Here is a 20,595-nt window from a genome sequence, read left to right on the forward strand (position 1 = left end):
CTGCTCTCGGGACTTGGGTCCGAATGTCACAGACCCTGAAGATGCAGAAAGAAAGAGGAGAGGGAAGTGCCTCCTGTCTTCCTGGGGCGGGCCCCGCGCTGGAGGTGGAGGGGCCGGGCTGGTCCTGTGCTGGGCTTCTGGGCCGGTGCTGGAAGCACCGGGCAGCTGGACGCACGCTGCTCTGGGAGCTGGCTGGCTCGGTGCTGGCGCCTTTGTTGGCTTCCGTAGTTTTTGCCTGCAGGGGCCTGAATGATCCGAGCTGACGATAAAACATTGGTCGGGCCGAAGCTGTAATCACACTGCAAGGGACACTTGAAATTATATCCACATTTGGGAAGCTAATTTGAAAGAGCGTTTTCCTTCATAATTATATGCAATCAGGCAGCCAGTGTTATTGGGGGTTTTTTCCCTCAGCTGAGAGGCCATCTGCTTTTCTCTTCCTGCCTCTCCTTCCAGCATGCGGTGGGCCACCTCCCTGGGAGAGGGACCCCCAGCCCTTGGCTGCCCAGAGGCCCCAGTGAAAGCTTTCTGTGGTGACTGACTGTTGGGGGGATGAGAGAGAGGGGAGGTGGGGGTGATGCTAGGCTGGGGCTGCAGGGTGGGTGGTGGTGCTTGCCATCAAGTTTGAGGCACAGGTGGATGGGAGAAGGTGATGGAGTATGATGCTGTGGTTTGGACGGTGTGGAAGCCAGGATTCTTGTGGGTGTGAGTAACAGAAGACCCAGTTCAGATGAGTTTAAGCAAAAAGAGAATTTCTTGGTCCAGGTCACCAAATGGCATAAGAACAACCCCTCAGGGCCCCAAGACGTGCCTCCTGCCTCTCTCTCCCCGCACTGTGATCTTTTCTCAGTTCTTCAGCTGCTCGAAACTCTTTCCTACCTCAGGACCTTTGCACATGATGCAGTTCCTGCTTCCTGGCAGGCTCTTCCCACCCCCATCACACCACTGGCCTCTTGGTCTTTAGATCTCAGCACTGACTTACCTTCCCTGCCTCAGGCCCTTGAACGTTCTTTTCAGAGCATGTTACATGTTGTTATATTTATTTCAGTGGTTTGCATGTTCACGCTCCCCTTTCTGCTCTAAGTTCCTTCGGGACAGGCATCCTTTCTACTGTCTTTACTGTTGTGTCCCCAGTAGTGATACTGTGCGGGGCACATAGGTGCTCAGGAAGTATGCACGAAACAAGGGAATGAATAAAAAGGATCCTTTGGACAGGAAGGCAGTTCGTGTGAAAGCAAGTCATCAGGAGGAATTTAGTTTAAGAAAGCCCCTGGCAACATTAAAAAAAAAAATAAAATAAGCCCCTTCTGTCTGCCCCCTGCTAACTGGGTTCATTCCTCTCTGTCTTGAGTTCTTATCCTGGCAATGAGGGTCATTCCTGGAGAGCTGTCCAGCAGAAAAGCATCGAGTCAGGGAAGTGGGTTGGATGTCTCTCAGGGTGGGGCGGCTGCCCTTGGCCTGCACTCAAGCTTCTCCCTTCTGAGGAATCAGGGCCCCCTCTTTTTGGCGTTTTCACTTCTGCCCAAGGCCCAGGCTCTTGGCTTTAGGTTGTGGCTGCTGTGACACCTTGTGTGGGGGTGTCTGAGGGATTTCTCGAGATGCTTGGGGCCCGTTGCCATGGCTTGCAGCTGCAGAGCCCGGGAGGGCAGGAGCCCAAGCAAAGAAGGAGGTGGGGGTGTGTGCCTGTCACTGGGAGCAGGCCCTGGGCCCCCCGAGGCTGGGCTGGCCTGTGTTTTCAAAGCGCCTTTGATTTCCTGGACTCCAGCGACGTGGCCAACTGCTCCCTCTTGTTGGCGGATTCAGAACCTTCCTAGGACATTAGCCCCCCCAACCTTCCCCAAGTACCAGTCTCCGTGCCCTGATGGCGGGTGTTTGGCCTCTGTGGTCATGGGCCAGTCACTAGCTGCCTGCTGTGGGGAGCCCGCAGCTCCCCCTGAGACCCAGCTGAACTCGGCTTCCGTGGCCCTTCTGCTTGGAAAGTACGGATTTCAAGTGACGCTGTAGTCAAAGGAGCTGTCAGCCCTGTGGAGAAGGGAGAAACAGGCGACCTGTGGCGTGGCCAGTCCCCGCTGCACATGGTCTCGGGATGGCAGGGCCCCTAGAAATGCCTTCTGGCTCTTTTACCCGCAGGCCTCCCCCGGCTGCTTCGGGGTCAAGTGTGGAGGAGGGGCGTCAGCCCAGAGTTGGGGCAGTTGGCTGGGTGGGGGCAGAGGGGCAGCTGTGTCCAGCACAGGTGCTTCTCCAGAAATCCCAGAAGCCTTACCTCCAGACCCGCTGGACCGCCCCCCCCCACCGCCCCCCAGGCCACGGGACGAGCATGGTCTTTGCCGACAGATGTGACTTTAGATTATGGTTCCACTGTGGCTTACTTGGTTTGAGTTTTGGGGCAAATTTCTTTTTTTATAAATACATGTATAGTTTTTCCAGGTTTATTGAGGTATAACTGAAAAATAAAATTGTACTGAGAGTGTGATGATGTGATTTGATATATGTATGATCTGTGAAGTGATTGTCACCCTGTTAATGAACACATCTGTTACCTCACGTATTTACCTGTTTTTGTTGGTGTTGGTGGGAAGAGTTAAGTTCTGCTCACTTCGGTCATACGACACGGCCCTGTCAGCTCTGGTCACCGTGTTACACATTAGATCCTCGGACCTTACTCATCTTGTGACTGAAAGTTTGTCCCTTTTGCTGGCCTCCCCCCTTTCCTCCTGCCCCCCAGCCCCTGGCAACCACCGTTTTACTCTCTGTTTCTACGAGCTTGACTTTTTTTTTTAGATTTCACATGTAGGTGACACCGTGCAGGATTTGTCTTGCTCTGTCCAGCTTCTATTTAGACGAGTTTCTCTGTGAATTTCCTCACTTGGAGAAGCAGGACCGTCATAACCTCAATGCAGTCGTTGAAATGACACCCCCTCTGGCTCCCATCGCCTCCCTTACCCTCTCTCCCTGGCTCAGGGACAACAGGCCCGAGTGGGAAGTGAGGGGGCCCAGGAATGACTGATGTTACCAGTCATTTGTTTGGGTTGTGCCAGGGCTTTGGAATCTTCCCTAAACTTAAGGGTCCCAGGAGCACCAGATGAAGGCACTGCCCGTTTCTGGAGTTGGGTGCTCAGTGCATCTGAGAAGGCAGAGGGGGCTGGGACTTAGCACCTGTAACGGGGGCCCAGCAGGCCCCTGTGGGCTTCGGCGTGCCTCGTGCTGGGCTCAGGCTCCAAATGCCTCTCTTTGGGGAGTGTCTGTCGCTGCTCAGAGTCACTTGGCAGAGTCTGAGGGACTTGGCCTTCAGTGGAGCCAGGTGGCCTCGGAGTGAGCAGTTGGAAGGCCTGGCTGGTTCTGGGCATCTCTCATGGCCCTTAAGGTGGACCCAAGGGTCAGGAATATTTACCCCCCCCACCCCCAGCTTAGACCCAAGGCTTTTAGGTCTAGGGCCGAAGGTCTCCACCGCCCAGACCCAGGACGCCTCTCCCCATCAGGGATCCCTGTGTAGGTGTTTGGTTATGCCGTTTGGAATCCTGGGGGGTGGCGGGGGTGGGGTGGGAAGGTTACTAAAGATTGCTGTTTGAGCTGAGCCCTGAGGGTGACCAGGAGGGAGGCTGTCAAAGCCAGGGCTTCTGGGTGCGGGGATTCTCTGGGCCCCTCTATCACATCAAAGGAAAGGTGAGGGTCCCCCCACCCCCAAACTCAGAAAACTTAAACCCCGAAGCACTTATTCAAAAATTTTCCCAGCCTCAGGGCTATTTACAGGATGGCAGCGGTGTTCCAAGTCCAAGAGGTCAGTCAAGTAACGGCCTTATCCATCGATGAAGCGTAGGGAGTTGATGCTTGGCTCTGACCATGACCCAGTCCCTCCCGGAGACCAGCCCCGAGGGAAGGCAGCGTGTATGAACACTGTATTCATTTCCTATTGCTCTTGTAGCAAATGACTGCAGACTCAGCCGCTGCACCCAACACAAATGTCTTCTCCTACAGCTCTGGAGGTCAGGAATCTAAAATGCGTCAGCAGGGCTGAGTTTTCCTTCTGGAGGCTGTTGGGAGAAAGCGTGCCTTTGCCTTGCCCAGCTGCTGAGGCTGCCTGCATCCCTTGGCTTGTTGGGGCCACATGACTTTGACCTCTGCTTCGTTGTCACATCTCCTTCTGACCCTCCCCTCCTGTCTCCCTCTTCTAAGGACCAGTGTGATTACACTGGACCCACCCAAGTGATCCAGGATGCTCTCCTCCCTCCAGACCCTTAACCTTAAGCACATCTGCAAAGCCCCTCCTCTAGGTGAGGTAGCATACTCACAGGTCCTGAGGACACCTGGCAGGGGCGGAGGGCATTATTCTGTCTACCCGAACACTAAGGCTCTTACCGCTTCTCCATCCCACGAATCTTGGACACCCCCTTGAAGTGTCCACATGTGGTCCAGGGGCAGATTAGGATTTGTCCAGAGGTTCGTTAGGAGCCTCCATAGTCATCAAGGGAGAGGCCGGAGCTCAGCCCCTGAGGAGCCTCAGGATTCCAAAGGGCATATTCAGGGGGCCCTGTGGCCACCACGTCTCTAGGCAGGGCTTGTGGCTTGGGGGACTCCTCTGCTCCCAGGCCAGCCCAGGGCTGAAAAGAGAAAGCCTAGCAAATGTCTTGATGACAATCATATGGGGTCTGCGCTCTGGTGGTGGGCGGCCCAGCAGGAGGGCAGAGACTATTCCCTCCCCCAAACTGCAGGGGCTCAAAGAACCCTTCTCATGGTCTTGGAATCCGGCCGGAAGGGAGCTTTCAATTGCAAGGGAGTGTTAGCAGCAGGATCTGGGTGGGTAGAGATGTTTAAGCTCCACTGGAACACAGCCTTTAAGAGTGTCGCTTTCCCAGATGCAGGCCCAGGACACACGTTTGTGCGGTTATTTTAAGGGTGTGTGGTCCCTGGAGGATAGGTGCTAAAAACATTCTGACCTCCATGGGCAGGCTTCTCCCTCCCCCAGTGGCTCCCAAGGAGGAAAATGTCAGCGCGGAATGCCTGTCTCTCCTGCTGTAGCTTATTACTTGGTTTGTTAGGTTGATGTTAAACTGACTTTGCTTCCTTAGGAATGAGAAACTGCTGTGAAGAGAACAGGTTGAGTCATTAGCCCTGAGGCAGGCAAGGCTGACAACTGGGTGGATTTGCTGGAACCAGCCCTTTCTGCAGCCCCTGGGGGTCTCCTTCTAATAACATCCCCGCCCCCCCCAGCCCCTGCAGTTTAAGGCCCACCCCTAATTAGGAGAAAGGAAAATTATAGCTCCTGCAAGGGGCTAGTAAAAGGCTTATAAGGAATTTCAGAGAATTTTTGTATCAAAGGGGGAATGTATCAAGTGCCATTGGGGGAATCTCAATATTTGTTTTCAGATGAAAAGTTGAGGTGATTTCCAGTCTGAAATGGTGACACTTTGGATGCAGCAGAACACTTCCTTGGGTAATCTCCAGCCTACCCCTGCCTCAGTTTCCCTACCCTGAAAGTTGAGGGATGGGGGTTTTAAAGGTGCCTTGGCTCCTGGCCGCCCTGGCGTCTCTCCTTTGCTCCAGGAGGTGCTGGGGAGGTGAGTCACTAGCCCTGCCCCTCACCCACCTCCTGGGTTTACTAGGGAAAGCCGCTTCCAGGGACCCCGTGGGCTTGTTCTGGGTCTGAAGGAACATGCTGACTCAGGCTTCTGCGTCTGCCCTGTGAGGAACCTGCGGCCTGCCCACCTCCTCCAGGTGGGGCACCTGGTCTGGGGCTGGGGGAAGGTCTTCAGTGATGAGAGTTGGTGACTGTCCAATCAGGGGAAAGACCCTCCCCCCCCAAAAAGGACACATGATCATATGGCAGCTTCCAGTTTATCTGCTTATTTCCTGGAGCTGTCCAAACAGTTCAAATGTTTGTACTGGCTTTAAAACTCTGTTCGTATGTTGCCTTTATATTGGGCCACTTGGGTTTCTGGCATTGTAAGAGGGAAATCCAAGTTGTGAAACTATCGGTAGGTGAAGCAGGCTGTCGAAGAAGCAAACAGGCAGGGATGGCTCAGGGTGGGAGCCCTGGCACTGGGAGGCTGGGGCGTTCATTCAGGAAGAACCTGCAGAGCACCTGCCCGGTGCGCGGTCTGCGGTAGGCACGGGGCGCTGACATCCTGGCCCGGGCCTCGGGGGCCCAGGGTCCAAAACCCGGCACAGGGCAGTCTTCGGTCTCAGAGCCATCCTTTTTGCTCTGGGGAGGGGGCAGAGCAACAGCCTTCAGCTAGTATGATGTTCGAGCTATTCCTAATGGTTGAGCAGTTCCTGATGGTCGAGCAGGAGTTTGCCAGGGGAGGAAGGGCATGGCAGGCAGAGAGAGAACAGTTTGTCCAAAGGCACAGAGGTAGGACAGGCCCAGGTGTTTTTGGAAAATGGGGTCCCTCCTGGGAGGGTTTCATGAGAGGAGAGACTGGCTCCACCTTTCTCCCGACACTTTTATGCTGCACCCCCACATACTGTGAGCCAGGGGTTGTGCTCAGAATTTGGGGATGTAGACAGAGGCCACCGGCCATGGTTCTTCGAGGGGTGTTTATCAGGCAGGATAGGCTGCAGAGACAACCCCAGGAGGTTTGCAGCAACAGATTTATTTATAGCTCGTTCATAGTCCAGTGGCTCAGCGCTGGTCTCCACACCCCGGCGTTTCTCAGCCTTGGTGCCGTGGACAGTTCAAGCCAGAGAGTCCTTTGTTTTAGGGGGCTGTGCATTGTAGGGCCTCTACTTTTGGATGCCAGGAGCACGTCCTCAGGTGGCAGTCAAAAATGTCTGCAGGTGTTGCTAACTGTCCCCTGGAAGCAAAAAGTGCCCCCTTTGAGAATTACCATGAGCTGAAGGGCCTCTGAAAGGTGTCCTGGTTCCCGGCCTGGCTTTGTGGCCACCCTGCCAGGTTTCTTTTCAGGAGTGGGTCTGGCCCAGCTTTGGGGGGCTGTCTGTGTTCTCACGCTCCCATGGTGGTGGCTGATGTCCCAGAGGACTGGCTGCAGAGCTGGGGGCTGGAAGTTGAAAACTTGAACTTGGAAATGACCTGGGTCACTGTACATTTCATTGGCCAAAGCAAGCCGTGGGGCCCTGCTGAACCTGGGCTGGGGGAGGCGGGCAGGGCAGGGGAGTGCCCGGCAGAGCTGCCAAGATCAGGGGCCACTGTTAATGTGGTCCACCACAGCGCTCTTAGCTGAGTAGGGTAGGGGGCAGCGACACGGAGCCAGGCAGCCTCTCTATCCGTGCTTGGTGCTGGTGCTCGGGGGCTCTGAGGAAGTTGGGAGCCAAGGAAGGTTCCTAGGGAGGTGACCTCGAGTGTGAGTTAGGTGGTGACGTTGGGGTGGCAGTCGAGGCAGTGGGGAGTCTGTCCGTCTGCATACATGGGTGAGGGAGGAGGCCCAGCTGTGTCTTCAGGGAACCCCGAGTCCTCGGGAGGCCCTCCCAGGGCCTACCCTCTGCAGGGCGGGGAGGGGCAGGAGGCCGGAGGTGGGGAGGTTGCCTGCAGGCCTCGTGGGTGCTAAAGGGCCTTATTAGTCGGGGCTCCTGAAATCTGGCATTTACCAAACCGGGCTACGAATGGCTTGGACGAGCGCGTGCCTGGCTTTCCACTCGCATAATTACACACTTCCCTTCTCTAAGTGGTTTTCAGCTCTGGGTGCAGGTGCAGCTTCTTTCTCCTCCCCTCTTGGTGGGAGGGAGCCTGTGTTTCTGGGTTGATTCCCTCTGCTGTGAAATGGTTCCAAGGAGGCCCGGCCTCCCTCTGCAGCTGGGTTATCCTGTAGGCTCGCTTTCAGTGGCGGCTTGCCCCCTGTGGCCAGCCTCTGCTGTGTCTGGGCAGGAGGCACGTGACCGTGGCCTCGCAGATTGCAAGAAAGCAGTTCTTGATGAACCCAAGAGCCCCCTTTTCTGGACAGGCTTAATTATTTCATTGCCGCTCTGGTCTCTCCGGAGCTGCCACCGGACTTTTCTCTCCTCGATGGTCAGAGGTGACCTCTGTGTCTCAGTGTCACCCTCTCTCCCCTGCTTTACTTGTCTGCAGGCCTCAGGTCTGACACCTGCCCTGGAAGGTCCTGTTGGGCCAGAAGGGTCACACCCATTCAACAGATGTGGAAGCCAAGGCCCGGGCCCGGGCCTGCTGCAGGTTTCCATGGGGCCCCGCTCTGTGGTGAGGCAGGCCTGCCTCTTGTTGGGGGTCATTCTCCCAAAGTGTCCCGTGTCGGCCCTCCTGATGCCACACACATTGGCCTCCTTTTGGTGTGGGCTCGTGGACGCGTCTCCCTCGGGGCGCTCTGCCTCCCTGGCTTTGCAGACCTTCTGCTCCTCCTGCTTTTGATCTTCTTCATCACACTCCTTTGTCGCCTCCTCTCCTCCCACGCCGGGTCATCTTCAGGAAGTGGTGGCCTCTGTCACTTACTGAGCATCTGCTGTCGTCAGTGTGATAGTGGTCGGTGACAGAAACTCCTGTGTAAAGTGGCTTCAGCAAATACCCGCGACTGCAGGTCCGGAGAGGACAGGCTCCATGCCGGCCGGATGGAGGGCTTGAGCTCCGGCAAGAGAGTGCTGGCTTCTTCTCCTGCTGTGGCCTCCTCCTTGTAAGTCTGGCCACAGAGAGGCCACGGAGCACTGACGCTCCTGGCCATATGCTCTCTGTGCTGTGGACAGTGCCCCAGGACCTGTCCTGGGTCCTGCGAGGGGCCAGGCCACGTGTTGCCCCTGGAGAGGGTGCAGCCCCTCAGTTGCTTGCGTGCCCATCAGCATCATGTGGGATCAAGGAGGGGCAGTTCTGGGAGGCAGGGAGGCGGGACAGAGCAAAGCAACAGAAGCCCACATTCCCAGTGTGGGCCCCAACAGCCCTGTGGGGTGGGTTCCAGGATTCTCCTCACTTGACAGATGGGGAAACTGAGGCATGAGGTACAGTTGGGTCTGGTTCCAGGGTCTCCTCTTAGGGACGCACCTGCCTCTTCCACTTTCACCTGTCTTCCTCGATTGTATTTTCCTAGCCCTGAGCTGTCTGCTCAGCTCAGTTCTCGGTCTCTGATCCCCTCCTGGTACGACCACGGGTGACATAATGGAAGGGTTAGCCATCTTCCGTCCTCTGCTGGTGCTGGCCTGGGGCCTCGGCCTGCTGCGCCCGCACTGGGAGCAGCTCAGCCGTTCTCGTTCTCCTGTGTCCTTCACTCCTGTCCCACGACCTGGAAGGGCTGCCCCTGGATGAGCCCTCCCACCCCCGTCTGGTCCTGCTCCTCCCCAGGCACAAGCTGCTCCTTGCTCCCATGCTTGGCTGCTCCGGAGCAACACCCGGGGGCTTGGCAGAGCCCCGAATGCCTCCCAGGCTCTGCCCCCAGACGTCCTGAATCAGAGTCTGCAGGACCAGGCCTTGAATTGGGGTTTTTGACAAGCTCCAGTGGGGATTTTAGTTGTCCACCCTGGTATTTGGGATCCGCCGGCCCGCAGGGTAAAGGCCAGGCTGCCCTGTGACATTCCAGGCCTCTCTGGCCTGCCCGCATCTTCTGGCCCCTTCTCATTGCCCCTGCGCACCCCTCTCTGTGGATCTTGTGCTCCCACACCTGCAGGCACCTTTTGGGAAGGGAGCAATCCTCATGCTGTTCCTTTTTAACTTCTCCTCCCCAAGGGTCGTGTCTGTTGTTCCCCTTCATTGAAATGGCCGACGCCGCCTCCTCCCTGAAGCCTTCTCTGACGCTCCCCCTCCTGCCCTGAAAGGATAGTTTGCTTCGAAAATGAGCATTTTAAATTCCTCAAGGCTGTGCTCTCCTTGGACTTCTGGCAAGGAGGAGTCCTTTTACAAAACAGATCTTCCCTTCACAGTGATCCAGCTTTTGGAAAAACAGGTTTATAATTATGACCTGCGGGGGTGGTTCTCTGTCCAAAACTTATTAATCAGTATTTATCAAGAAAGCAACAGTTTTAGATCCTGTACAAGTTTTCTCCAGGTGCAGGGTTGAAGTAAACTTCTTTAATTATTTAACTTTAACTTTTTATTGTTGCTTTTTCTATCAAATTTGGGGCTTGATATCTATGCTTATTATAGAAAACTAGAAAATACAAGGAAATGTCAAGGAAAAAAGCCACCCATGTCTTTCCTGCTGCGGCCACAGCTGACAGGCGGTGCCCGCCCTCCCGGTCTGTTTGCCAGATACTCGAATAGTCAAGTGTGCGTAGAATCGGGCCTGAACGCTCCCTGTAGGGCAGTCTCATGCTCCCAGAATGGGCCTGGTTTCAGCTCCTCTATGAGCAGGACTTGGAAGCTTTTCTAGATAAATCCTGAACTCTCTACCTCCCGTTATTTTTAAAAATATATATATAGTTTTAAAGATTTTATTTATTTATTTGCAGAGTGCACACGAACACAAGCAGGGGGAGTGGCAGGGAGACGGAGAAGCAGGGAGCCCGATGTGGGGCTCGATGCCAGGACCCCGGGGTCATGACCTGAGCCGAAGGCAGACACTTAACTGACTGAGCCACCCAGGCGCCCCTACTTCACGTTATTGATTGATTGATCTATTCATGCCTTTATCAGGCATTTACTTTATGCCAAGCCGTGGGCATGGTGGCAGCTGGAGTTTTACCTATTATTTAAAAGATAATTTAAAAAAAAAAGTTCCTAGTGTTTGAGAATATGTTGTTGGGTGCACCGGGCACAGCGCTCCAGCATGAGAATGTACGGTGGAACGGAAGTCTTCTCACTCATCCCTCCAGCTGCCCTTGTCCTTGACCAGAGGCCACCCTACACCATATTCTTTCGTTCTTTCTTGTACTTTCAGATTCATTCTGTGTGTGTGCAAGCCCACGTTCTTGTGCTGGATGTTGTTCTTAACCCAGGACGTTGCAGGCAGCACACAGAGCTTTGCACCTTGCGTTTTCACCTAGACAAAGCCTTCTGGGCGCATGGAGGGGTTCCTCGTTCTTTTTACTTACTGCCTAGTATTTCTCGGACCACGCATGGTTTCTTAATGGCCCCTCTTACGGTCTTTCGGTCTTGCGCTGTCGCAGCGACCAGCCTGAAACACCGCCCACGTGAGGACGTCCGTGGGGCGGGATGGGGGCGCGGGTGTTTTCAGGAGGACTGGTAATCCCTTGACAGCGAGTTCTCCGGCTTATCTTCTCCTCCCTCCTTGCCCTTGGGGTCAGAAACCAATTTCTGGACTTGGGGAATTTCAGGAGCCTGCTGCTTGGGAAGTGAGGATTGTTGGTCTCTTGGTCCCACAGGAGTTTCAGAGGAAGGAATGAGGCCCCGGTAGGTTTACGTTCTCCTTTGCGGGGTGGGCTGCAGTGGTGCGCATTGGGGTCCCTCCACTGTGGGGCCTGCGACTTCCTGCCTGCCGCCCTCCTCGCCGGCCCCGCCTTACACCGAGGCCCTGCGGTGCAGAGACCAGGCTGGCCGTCCTCTGTGCCTCCCCTGCCGGCCCTGCTGTGCCTGCTGGTGACAGCCCGGCCGTGGGGCAGCCCACACTTCCTGAGGCTGCCCGGCCTCTTGCTTTCTCATCCAAGTAACAGGTCATCACTGCCCCGCCCTGCTGGGGCTGAGGAAGGCATCGGCGGGCAGAGAGCACCCAGTGCACCTTAGCTGCCCTGGCGGAGGGGGTGTCTCCCTTGTGGGCTGATGTGGGCTGAAAGGGGAGCCCCTCTCTTTTCTGCCAGAGTCGAGATAGACCCTGTTCTTGGAGCTCTGAGCTACAGAGGAGCTAGTCTGGCTCCTGGGAGCTCATTCTCACTTTAATATTTTCAGCCTGCCTGTTCTCAAGATGAACTTGGTGTTGTTGTTTCTTTCATGTTACGGGTCTCTTGTGTTTTCAAAGTTGGAGTCCTGTTTGTTTTTTAGGACTGGGGGAGGGCAAGCTGACTGGGACGGTGTCGGATGTGGGCGGATTGGAAGTGACTGCATTCGGCCTCGGAAGGAGATGACAGCCACACGCCGGGATAGTCGGGATGCCGTGAGGATTAACTCAGAGGGAAAACCCAGGGCCTGGCGGCAGCCCAGCAGAGGCCCTGTCCACCTGGGGTGGGTCACGTCCACACACGCCCGCTGTCCCCTTCGGTGCCATCTGTCCTTCCTGTGGTGCGGCCCCAAGTCTTGTCCTTGGGGACTTACCAAGGAGCTGTTCCCTCAGCTGTTCAAGATTTCTTTCCTGGAGCAGGGCCAGGGGCAAAGTGAGGAGTCTCTCTGAACCCAACCTGGCTAGTCCCCGTCATGAGTCAAGTAGCCACGGGCCGGTCACTGTCACCGGTGCTCCGGTGGAGCAGGACGATCTGGGAGTGAGGCCGAGGCTCTGAGGTGTCGCTGCTGTGGGTGCTGGTGGCCCGGGGCTGCGCTCTGTGCCCAGTCTCTCCCCTCATGACGTCAGGGAAGCCAAAGGGTATTGGCTGTCATTCTGGAACTGTTCTGGAGCTGTGGAGAAGCTGAGTGATGGTGGGGACCCCTGGAAGCATCAGCCACTGTGGTTTTCAGATTGGGTTCCTTGGGACCTGGGGCTGTGTTGAGGTGTTGGGGGTTGAGGGGAAGTTTGGCTCAGCGTATCCCACAGTGAGAACCGGTCTGTCTTGCTGTCTCATGTAGTGGCTTCCTTTCAAGGTTCCGCTGGGTGCCGGCTCTCAGGAGGTGTCGGGAAACGCCCCGATGCTCTAACCAACAAAATGTAGGATTGGCAGGCGTCACCTCCGCTGTGTTGTGTGAGGGGATGGTGACGGTGCCCAGGGGGCTCTGTGCCCACCTCCTTCCCTAGACTGTGAGCCCGTTCAGGGCCTGAGCGATGTCTGTTGCATTTGGTGTGCCCATGAGTGCTGGGCCAGGCTGGGCACAGGACCCTGAGCTGAGTGTTATGTATTTGCGTTTAGGGGGTGTCTGTATGCCAGGCGGCTGCCGTAACTAAGCACGTGGTACACATAGCCATCGAACCTGCCATAGTCCCTGCTCTAATTTCCAACCTTGCCTGGTCACAACCTCCTCTGAGCACCTCTGGGGGGCCCCGGCCTTTCTTCCCAGGAAAATGCACATGGGCCTGGCCATGGGCATGCCATTGGCATTCCACATAGACCCCTGTGCCTGCCCCAGCATGCTGCCCCAGGAGACAGCCCAGCAGGACTCTGGAACAAAGGGTTGGGATGGTGGTGGTCCCAGGTTCTTGGGAGTATTTTGGCTTTGGGTAGGTCGGTAGGGCGAGGGTGTCGTGGGTCGGGGGAGGCTTCCTAGGAGAGCTTCTCTGAGCTACATCCAAAAGGCTGGGATGGAAAGTGTGGGCCAAGGCTTGGAGAAGTGACACAGCCCATGTGCCCAGATGCTTGGGGTGGGGGGAGGTAAAAGTGGGTGAGTTGCAGGGGGCCTTTGTGTGTTCCTCAGAGACCCTGACCCCTTGTGTAGTGGGGTGGGATGGGTTAGGGCATGTGTGTGGGAGAACAGTGGCCATGGGATTGTGGGTGAGAGGTGGAGGAGGCAGGCTGACAGCAATATTGGCGAGGCCCGTGATGGTTGAAGCAGGCTCAGAGGACGCATAGGGCGTCAGTGGGGGCTAGAGATGGCCAGGATTGCACTAACTGAGCCGAGCAGGGGCCTCCTGCAACATGGGAGAGTGGATGGATTGAGGCAGAGCTGGGAGGCCAGGCCAAGGTGTTAGACCAGATAGCAGAGAAAATGGGGAGCCATGGGAGGTGGTGGAGTCAAGGAGGGAAGGTCAGACCATTGGTGGTAAATGTGGTGGAGGGGAGCATCCTGGGTGCAGCTGTGCCCATGAAGGGCTGCCCCTGAGATTGGAGAGGGAGACAGCTGGCTGTGAGGAAGACCAGCAAACTTGGGGTCTTTGTAGAATGACAGCCAAGTCCCTCTGAGAAACGACTCTCTCTCTGCCAAGAGGCGGCCTTGAGGACTGACTAGGAGTTCACAAACCTTCCCTCTGCTAATGGGGCTGTTGTGGGACTGTGCTTGAGGGATGCAGCCGCAGGCTCTCCCATGCCTTCAGCTGGCTGCAGTGAATGTTCTGGAAGGATGCTTCCTGACTGCTTGGGTAACCTTTGTTTTCTCTGTTTCTCTCCACAGAAAGCGAGGGATAGAAGTGGTGCAGGTGAGTACAGACCACGCCCTCGCCATTTTTCGTGTGGGTGGGCCTTTTAGGGCTCCCCTTTCCTCCTCTCCCCCAAGAGTCTGGGCGCTTGAGCGCCTTCACTCGCTTCTCACGTTTAACTTCTCCCCATGTAGAGTCTCCGTGATCTCTGCCCTGGCAGGACGTGGGTTGTGGTCGGTGGTCTCTGGGGTTTGTGGAGTTGCGGTTTCTTCATCCGTGGGGGAGAGCTGGGGCTGTGGCTGGGGGTGGGGTAGGCAGGGTGGGGGAGCCTGGCCACCCATCCAGGTGTCTGGGGTCCTCTTGCCCCCCATGGTTTGTCTCTGTCTGCCCTTCTCCTCTGCCAGGGAAGCACGAGCCCCCCTGGGCCCCTGCCTTGGCTGCTCGGCCCTCTGGGGGTGAGCCCTCTCCTTTCTCGGACCATGCTTGTAAGTGGTATCATCTCCAAGACGACTCTTGCCCCCCGCCCTTCTCCCCCGGACTCCTAGGTCAGGTGCGTCCCCTCCCTGCTGTCAGTCCGGCCACATCTGATCTCCCCTATGGGCGCCTGGCTTCTGGAGAGTGGACAGAGTCAGTGCGGGGGAGGGGGGCGGCGCTCCTGATCCCCATGCTGCCTCACCCTGGGGTGGACTTGGGTCAGGTGCTCATTGGCTGGAGAAGGAAGGATGGATGGAGAAAGAAGCCCTCCCAGGGCCTGGGGTGGGCTCTGCCCAAAAATAGATGTACACACTCTGACAGCAGCCATGGCGGGGGAGTGTTGCTGGGGTGGGACTGGGTTTCCTCTCTGGAAGCCTTGGTGGAGGGTTGCTGAATGAATCCTTCCTCTGGTCTCCCTCCTTGTAGCGGGTTGAACTTGTGTCCTGGAGGTTGAGGTTGGTTTCCGGGGAGGAGGTAGTTTCTGGAAGCCCCTCATCGACTGTCGATTTTTCATCCAGGCTCATTTTAGTTCTGCAAAGTTGCGTGATCTGCACTGAGTTTTCCTGTGGACCTAAATTTCTTAGACATTAAAAGGGGGAAGTCAGAAATCAGGAATGGCTAAGACATGTGCTTTTGGGGCCATTTCTGATTGATTGGTAGTGGCTGCCAGGAGGGTTCTAAGCCTTCCCTGAGGTTAGCTACAGCGCTTGTCAGGGTTCGCAGAGAAATTTCTGTGGGGAGCAGTTTTTAGAGGAAGTGAATTCATGTGCTCACCAGCAGACATGTTACTTAAAAGGGGAAGAAATGTGCCCTTCCCCCAATACCTGATTCCTGTCCCGGAGGACCCCAGACTCATACCGTGGGATGCTCCTACCCCTGCCACAGGTAGGAGGGGAGGGGTGGGGAGAGGGCCTTGGAGTTTCAGGATGTGAGGGCAACCTGGGGGGCAGTGGGTTTGCTTTACATGGCTTCCTGGGAAGATTTAGACTAAAACCTTTAATCCACTTAGTCCGGGGTGGAACGGGAGGCTTGGAGCCATTGTTCTAGAATTTACCGGGGAGAAGAAGAATTGCAAAATCTTCCTTGATGTGTCTGCTGTTCACTTTGGTGATGACTTGGGGGAGGAACTGGTGGCTGCGGACCAGAGAGAAGCCAAACTGGACGCTTTCCACACCAGTACCTAAAAATAAAACCCACCGCGATGCCTCTTTCTGCACCTCCTCCTGGCGTCCCCCCAGTGTTTGGAGAACTTGGAATTTCAAGATACAGAGAAAGACTTTGCAAAATTTGGAATCCAAGACCCTTGGCTGGTTTTTCAGAATCAGCCAGGCCCCTGTGGGCCGCTGGATGCCGGGGATGGGTGCTTGCCACACACGAGGTGTCGGTGACCGACGGAGGGGGCAGGAAGGGGGGAGTGAGCGTGCCGTCAGCCAACGCCAGTCTTTCTTGTTTTCTGGGCCCATTGCCCCAGTGGTATTGTCCCTTTTTGTGCAGCCAGCCGGTGACAGGAGTAGTGTTTTAGAGGTGAGGAAACGGAGGCTCAGGATAGCCCTTGGGGAACTTGGCTGGTAAGTGGCAGCATCGGGGTTTGATTGTGGGTTGCTGTGTCTCCAGAGCCCATGGTTTTTCTGCTAACCGGGGCTCTTTTGCACGTTAGTTTTACTCAGTGTTCCATTTACTAAATGTTTCCAGGCTTCTTATCACCTGGGCTTTGGCTACTATTTTTTTTTTTTTTTTAAGATTTATTTATTTATTTTAGAGAGACGGAGAAACAGCTCGTGAGTGAGCGGGGGGAGGGGCAGAGGGAGAGAATCTTCAAGCAGACCCCCTGCTGAGCGCAGCGTCCAAGGTGGGGTTTGATCTCGGGACCCTGAGATCATGACCTGAGCCTAAGCTGAGAGTCAGACACTCAACCAACCGACTCACTCAACCAGGCGCCCCTGGGCTCTGGCTACTATTTAAAAAAAGGATATTGGGGCCCAGGGTCAGGAACCAAGAGGATAAAGTGCTGGTAAGATCTTGCAGTGTCCTCGAGTCGGGACCACGTCAGGGGCATTAGTTCTGCTGCTGCTAGTGAATGGCGGTCGTAACAACGTGAGTGTTAATGTTTACTGGGGGTGGTGGTGTGCCGGGCACCAACGCCGTGTACTTGCGAGAAGCATCTGTGGGTAAGCTCTCCAAGGGAGGGTGGGAGCACATTTCAGAAAGCAAATCTTGCAGCTCCGCAGCTCCTTCACGTGCTCGTTCCCGCGGCACACGTGCTTGGGGAGGAGCTTGTAAACCCTCCTTCCTGGCATCCTTTCCACAGCAGCCCTCTTCCCGTCTCCAAAGAGCCACTGCACGTAGCAGTGACGGTCAGGATCGCCTGGGCTCACCTTTCTGGCTGTGTGACCTCGGGCCAGTTGCCTGACCGCCCGGAGCCTCAGTCTCCCCATCTGTAAAATGGGGATAATAGTTGTGCCTGTCCCCTGGGATCACGTGAGGCCTAATTGAGTTAATTTGGGTAAAGCAGTTGGCGCCATGCCTGGCACACAGGAAGCTTGTTCTTTACATTGTCCACAGCAGATGTGACCCTGGGGCATCAAACCTGCCAAGGCCTTGCGGCTGGTCACTGTGATCTCAGGGCAGGTAAGGTTTCTCCAGTTCTTTCCTTGCAGCAAGATTGTGAAAGGACCTGATTCAGTTGTCGGCTGATAGAACATTAAAAATGATTTTGGATAACAATTACTGTAACTCTTGACATGTCATTTTAAAGGAATTCAGAGAATTTGCTATGTAAATCTTTTTCCATGTTTTTATTTGTTTGAAGAACTGGTCTCAGCGCTTGTGTCTATAAAAATTGAAAAAATACAATTGACAATAAACTCTGCCTTTGTCTGTGGATACATGAAATACTTCTTAAATATTCCTGTTCGTCTCTCTCTTGAGATGTATTTATGATAAGGTTTAATGTTTTATGTTTATTCCTTGTACAGTTTGTAGTGTTTCTGTCATAGGGATCAATTATGTACTAATAGTAACTGTAATAATAATTCAGTCCAGAAGAAAATTTCTGACAGAGCTTTATGGTCACACAAAATTAAAAAAATTAAAGCATTTATATACTTACTTTTTTTTGCCTCGTAGTGTTAATGGACTAATCAGTAAAAGGCCTTTACACATGAAATACACTGAGGGATGTGGTTTGGAAATTGGAATTTGAGGAGGCAAAAGGAACTTTTCTAAATTTCCAAGTGTAGAGGAAGAACCGGATTCTGTAATTTTAGGATGGATGACGGTGGATCTCAAATTGCGATGGTATTTAGATTCCACTGGATCCATTTAAAAGAGAAACAGTAACAGTTTTATTTTGAAATGTTAATATTTACAATATGTTGGAAATTACATCCTCTACAAGTATTTAAACTTAACCATGAGAAATTTTAGATGTCAACTTGCAAATGTACAAATAGATACATAATTTTAAACATTTATTCTGGGGGCTTTGGTGTGAAGGCCACTGCTTTTGAACATTACCCCACTGACTTCTCAGAACCGGGCTCTGAAGCAGGTACCGTCTTGGAGAGGGCTCCCAGGCCATCCAAAGGCCCCTCCGGGCTGGGCCACTCAGACTCCCGGCCTCTGCACCCACTGAGGTGGTGGGCCTGTCTGCAGGCCGACTGGCCTCCCCTAACCGGGCTCTGTGAGGCCAGGGGATGCTCTGATACGGAGAACCTGCTGCTCTCCCTGCTCACGTAGCGCGGGAAGCCCTGAGTCCAGTAGGGCCGGGAGGAGTGGAAATCGTGCCTTCTGTCTAACGTTGGGGCTCAGGCAGGCAGACGAGGGGAGAGTGGAGTGCGCTGTGGGACAAGGTGCCCCCCATCCTCCTCGTCCCGAGGGGCTGCCTGTGGTGACTGAGGGTCGCAGGTAGCCCTTTGCCTCAGTTTCTTCCTTGGTGTTATTGTAAGGAGGATGCTGGGCACACAGGCCCCTGACCCGCCATCTCAGGCCTTGCTTGGCCATTGAGGAGGCCCCTGGTGGCCAGCAGGTTGGGAAGCCCCGGCTCTCTCTGCAGCAGCACTCAGCAAGCAGATCTTTCCTGGGGGCCTGCTGAGTCCCAGGCCCCAGGTGTGGGGGACTCACAGGGACCAAAGCCCGGCGCCTTCCGCTGTCGGCAGTCTGGAAGAGATTGTTTAGTCAGGAAGGCTGCCCCAAGGAGGCAGGGTGAGCCCGGCTGGTGGCTATAAGCCTTGTCCTGACAGAGCCAGGCCAGCAGGCAGGTTCAAGCCCACAGTCCTGACCAGGGCTTTGCCTGCTCCCCAGGCCATTCTGCTTCTGCTCCTGCAACACACAGGTGCTAGACAGGACCAAGTGCCAACTACGGTACAGCCACCACTGTTCACCCAGGGAGCCTTTGTTGGGAGCAAACATGTCTTGGACCCTTGGGTCATCTGTGGCCTTGGGCTCTGCTGAGGGCCGAGCAGGAAGCTCGCATCAGCCCTGCAGGACGGTGTCACCTGGGGAGCGTTTTCCCGCTTTGACCTGCTCTGTGGGAAGGGCTTGAGAGGGAAGCCTGGGGTTCTCTGTCCCTGGACCCCACCGCTGCTTGCTAGGGCAGCCCTGAATTTGATGGAAGGAGATCAGGCGAGAACAGCACACCCTGTTGTCCTGTGATCTCCAGCCTCCACATCCTCGGGAAGCAGTGTTTTGCATCCTTCCCTCTGCCTCACATGTCCTGGGGCTTTCCACCAGGTGTTTGCAGAGCGCAGGGGGAGAAGGAGAGGACCGGCTGTAGGAGAGGGGGTTGGAGTTGTATTTTAGAATGCAAAGGAGCAAGCCGAGGTGTGGGAGGTACAGCTACCCAGCAGAGATGGGCCGGCTTCCTTCCAAATTCCTTGAGAATTCAGACATGATGAAAGCCCGTCTCTGGAGCAGCTGCTGTTTCTCAGGCGGGCAAGGATGGAAAGAAGGTTCCCCAGTTTGCAGAAGAGCGCAGGGCCGGCAGCAGGCCTTTGCTCTGGGCTTCTCCAGAATGTCGCTTGTTTGGGATGTTGGAGTGCCTCGTATACGTGTTTGCTCAGCTTCTGGGCAAGCCATCCGGGAAAGGAGGTTGGGTGGAGAGCATCAAGCAGAAAGGGAAAGACTGAGAAAGAGGTGGAAGGATGGCAAGAGCTGGAGGATGCGTGCTGGGCATCTGGGTGGGAGCTGCCGTGGGGACTGTCCCCGAGCTCATGGGCAAGCCCCGGGGCGCTCTGGGGCTTGTCTGTTCTGTGCTGGGGGCCTGCGAGGACACAGGAGGGGACAGCTAAAGGAAGGGCTGGGCAGAGGGTGAGGAAGGCCTTGTAGGGAAGTTGATGCCTCTTGATACCGGATACGCTGGGCCGGGGGCGGGTGGGGAGTGAGGGACTTGAATGTCATCGCAGGCAGGGAGCACAGGTGGGAAGGACCGAGAAGCTGGGCAAGGGTGTCTGTTGACTGGGAGTGGTTTGGAAGCACTGGGGCCTTGGCCCTGCAGGAGTTGGCAAGTGGCCAGGTTGGAGAGGGCGGCAGGGCCAGACCTAAAGAGAGCCCGTGAGCTGTTCATGCGGCATTGGTTTGGAGGGCATTGAGGGGCTTCTGTGTGGGAGGGGGTGTGTGCTCCAGTTAGAGGCCATGGCAGAAGATCCCCCAGGAGGGCACATGGGGGTCGATTACATAAGGCTGGGCCAGAGGGTGGAGAGCTGGGTCTTCTGGAAGGAGCCTGGGGCTGTGGCCTTGGGGGGGTGGTGGTGGTGGTGAGGGGTCTGGCTGGAATTAATGCAGTAGTGGAAGGCAGGGGGAGACAGGGGGTAAGGCGTGGGTAGGTGTGGCGGGGGAGTGGGAGGGAGGGGTCACTTCCCAGACTTCTCACTTATTTCGTGCAGTGGGGCCCGGCAGGTTGCAGACCTGGGGAGGGAGGGCTGGTTCACGCAGGTGCCTTGAATCCAGGCAACGAACGGGCTTCCTCACTTAAAGCCAGAGGGCGAGCCCGTGGGCCGAGTCATGTGCTTCTTACCAAGGCTCACGGATGCTCAAGTCTCTGTTGGGCTTTAAAAAATGTATTTGTTACTTGGGTAATATTTTCAGTGGTCCAGAAATTGTTTTAAAAGGTACACAGTTAAAGGCGTCC

The 20,595-nt window shown here is 55.4% G+C and overlaps 1 protein-coding gene across 1 annotated transcript in view; it reads left to right on the forward strand.

The window, feature by feature from the left end:
• Positions 1-20,595, forward strand: part of ITPK1 (inositol-tetrakisphosphate 1-kinase) — a 168,675-nt gene that overhangs the window by 25,615 nt on the left and 122,465 nt on the right. Inside the window, exon 2 of the mRNA XM_027570780.2 lies at positions 14,030-14,054. Coding sequence (XP_027426581.1) covers positions 14,030-14,054 — 25 coding nt within the window. The remainder of the gene's footprint in view (positions 1-14,029; positions 14,055-20,595) is intronic.

The sequence above is a fragment of the Zalophus californianus genome, chromosome 6, assembly GCF_009762305.2.
Source record: "Zalophus californianus isolate mZalCal1 chromosome 6, mZalCal1.pri.v2, whole genome shotgun sequence".
NCBI lineage: Eukaryota > Metazoa > Chordata > Mammalia > Carnivora > Otariidae > Zalophus > Zalophus californianus.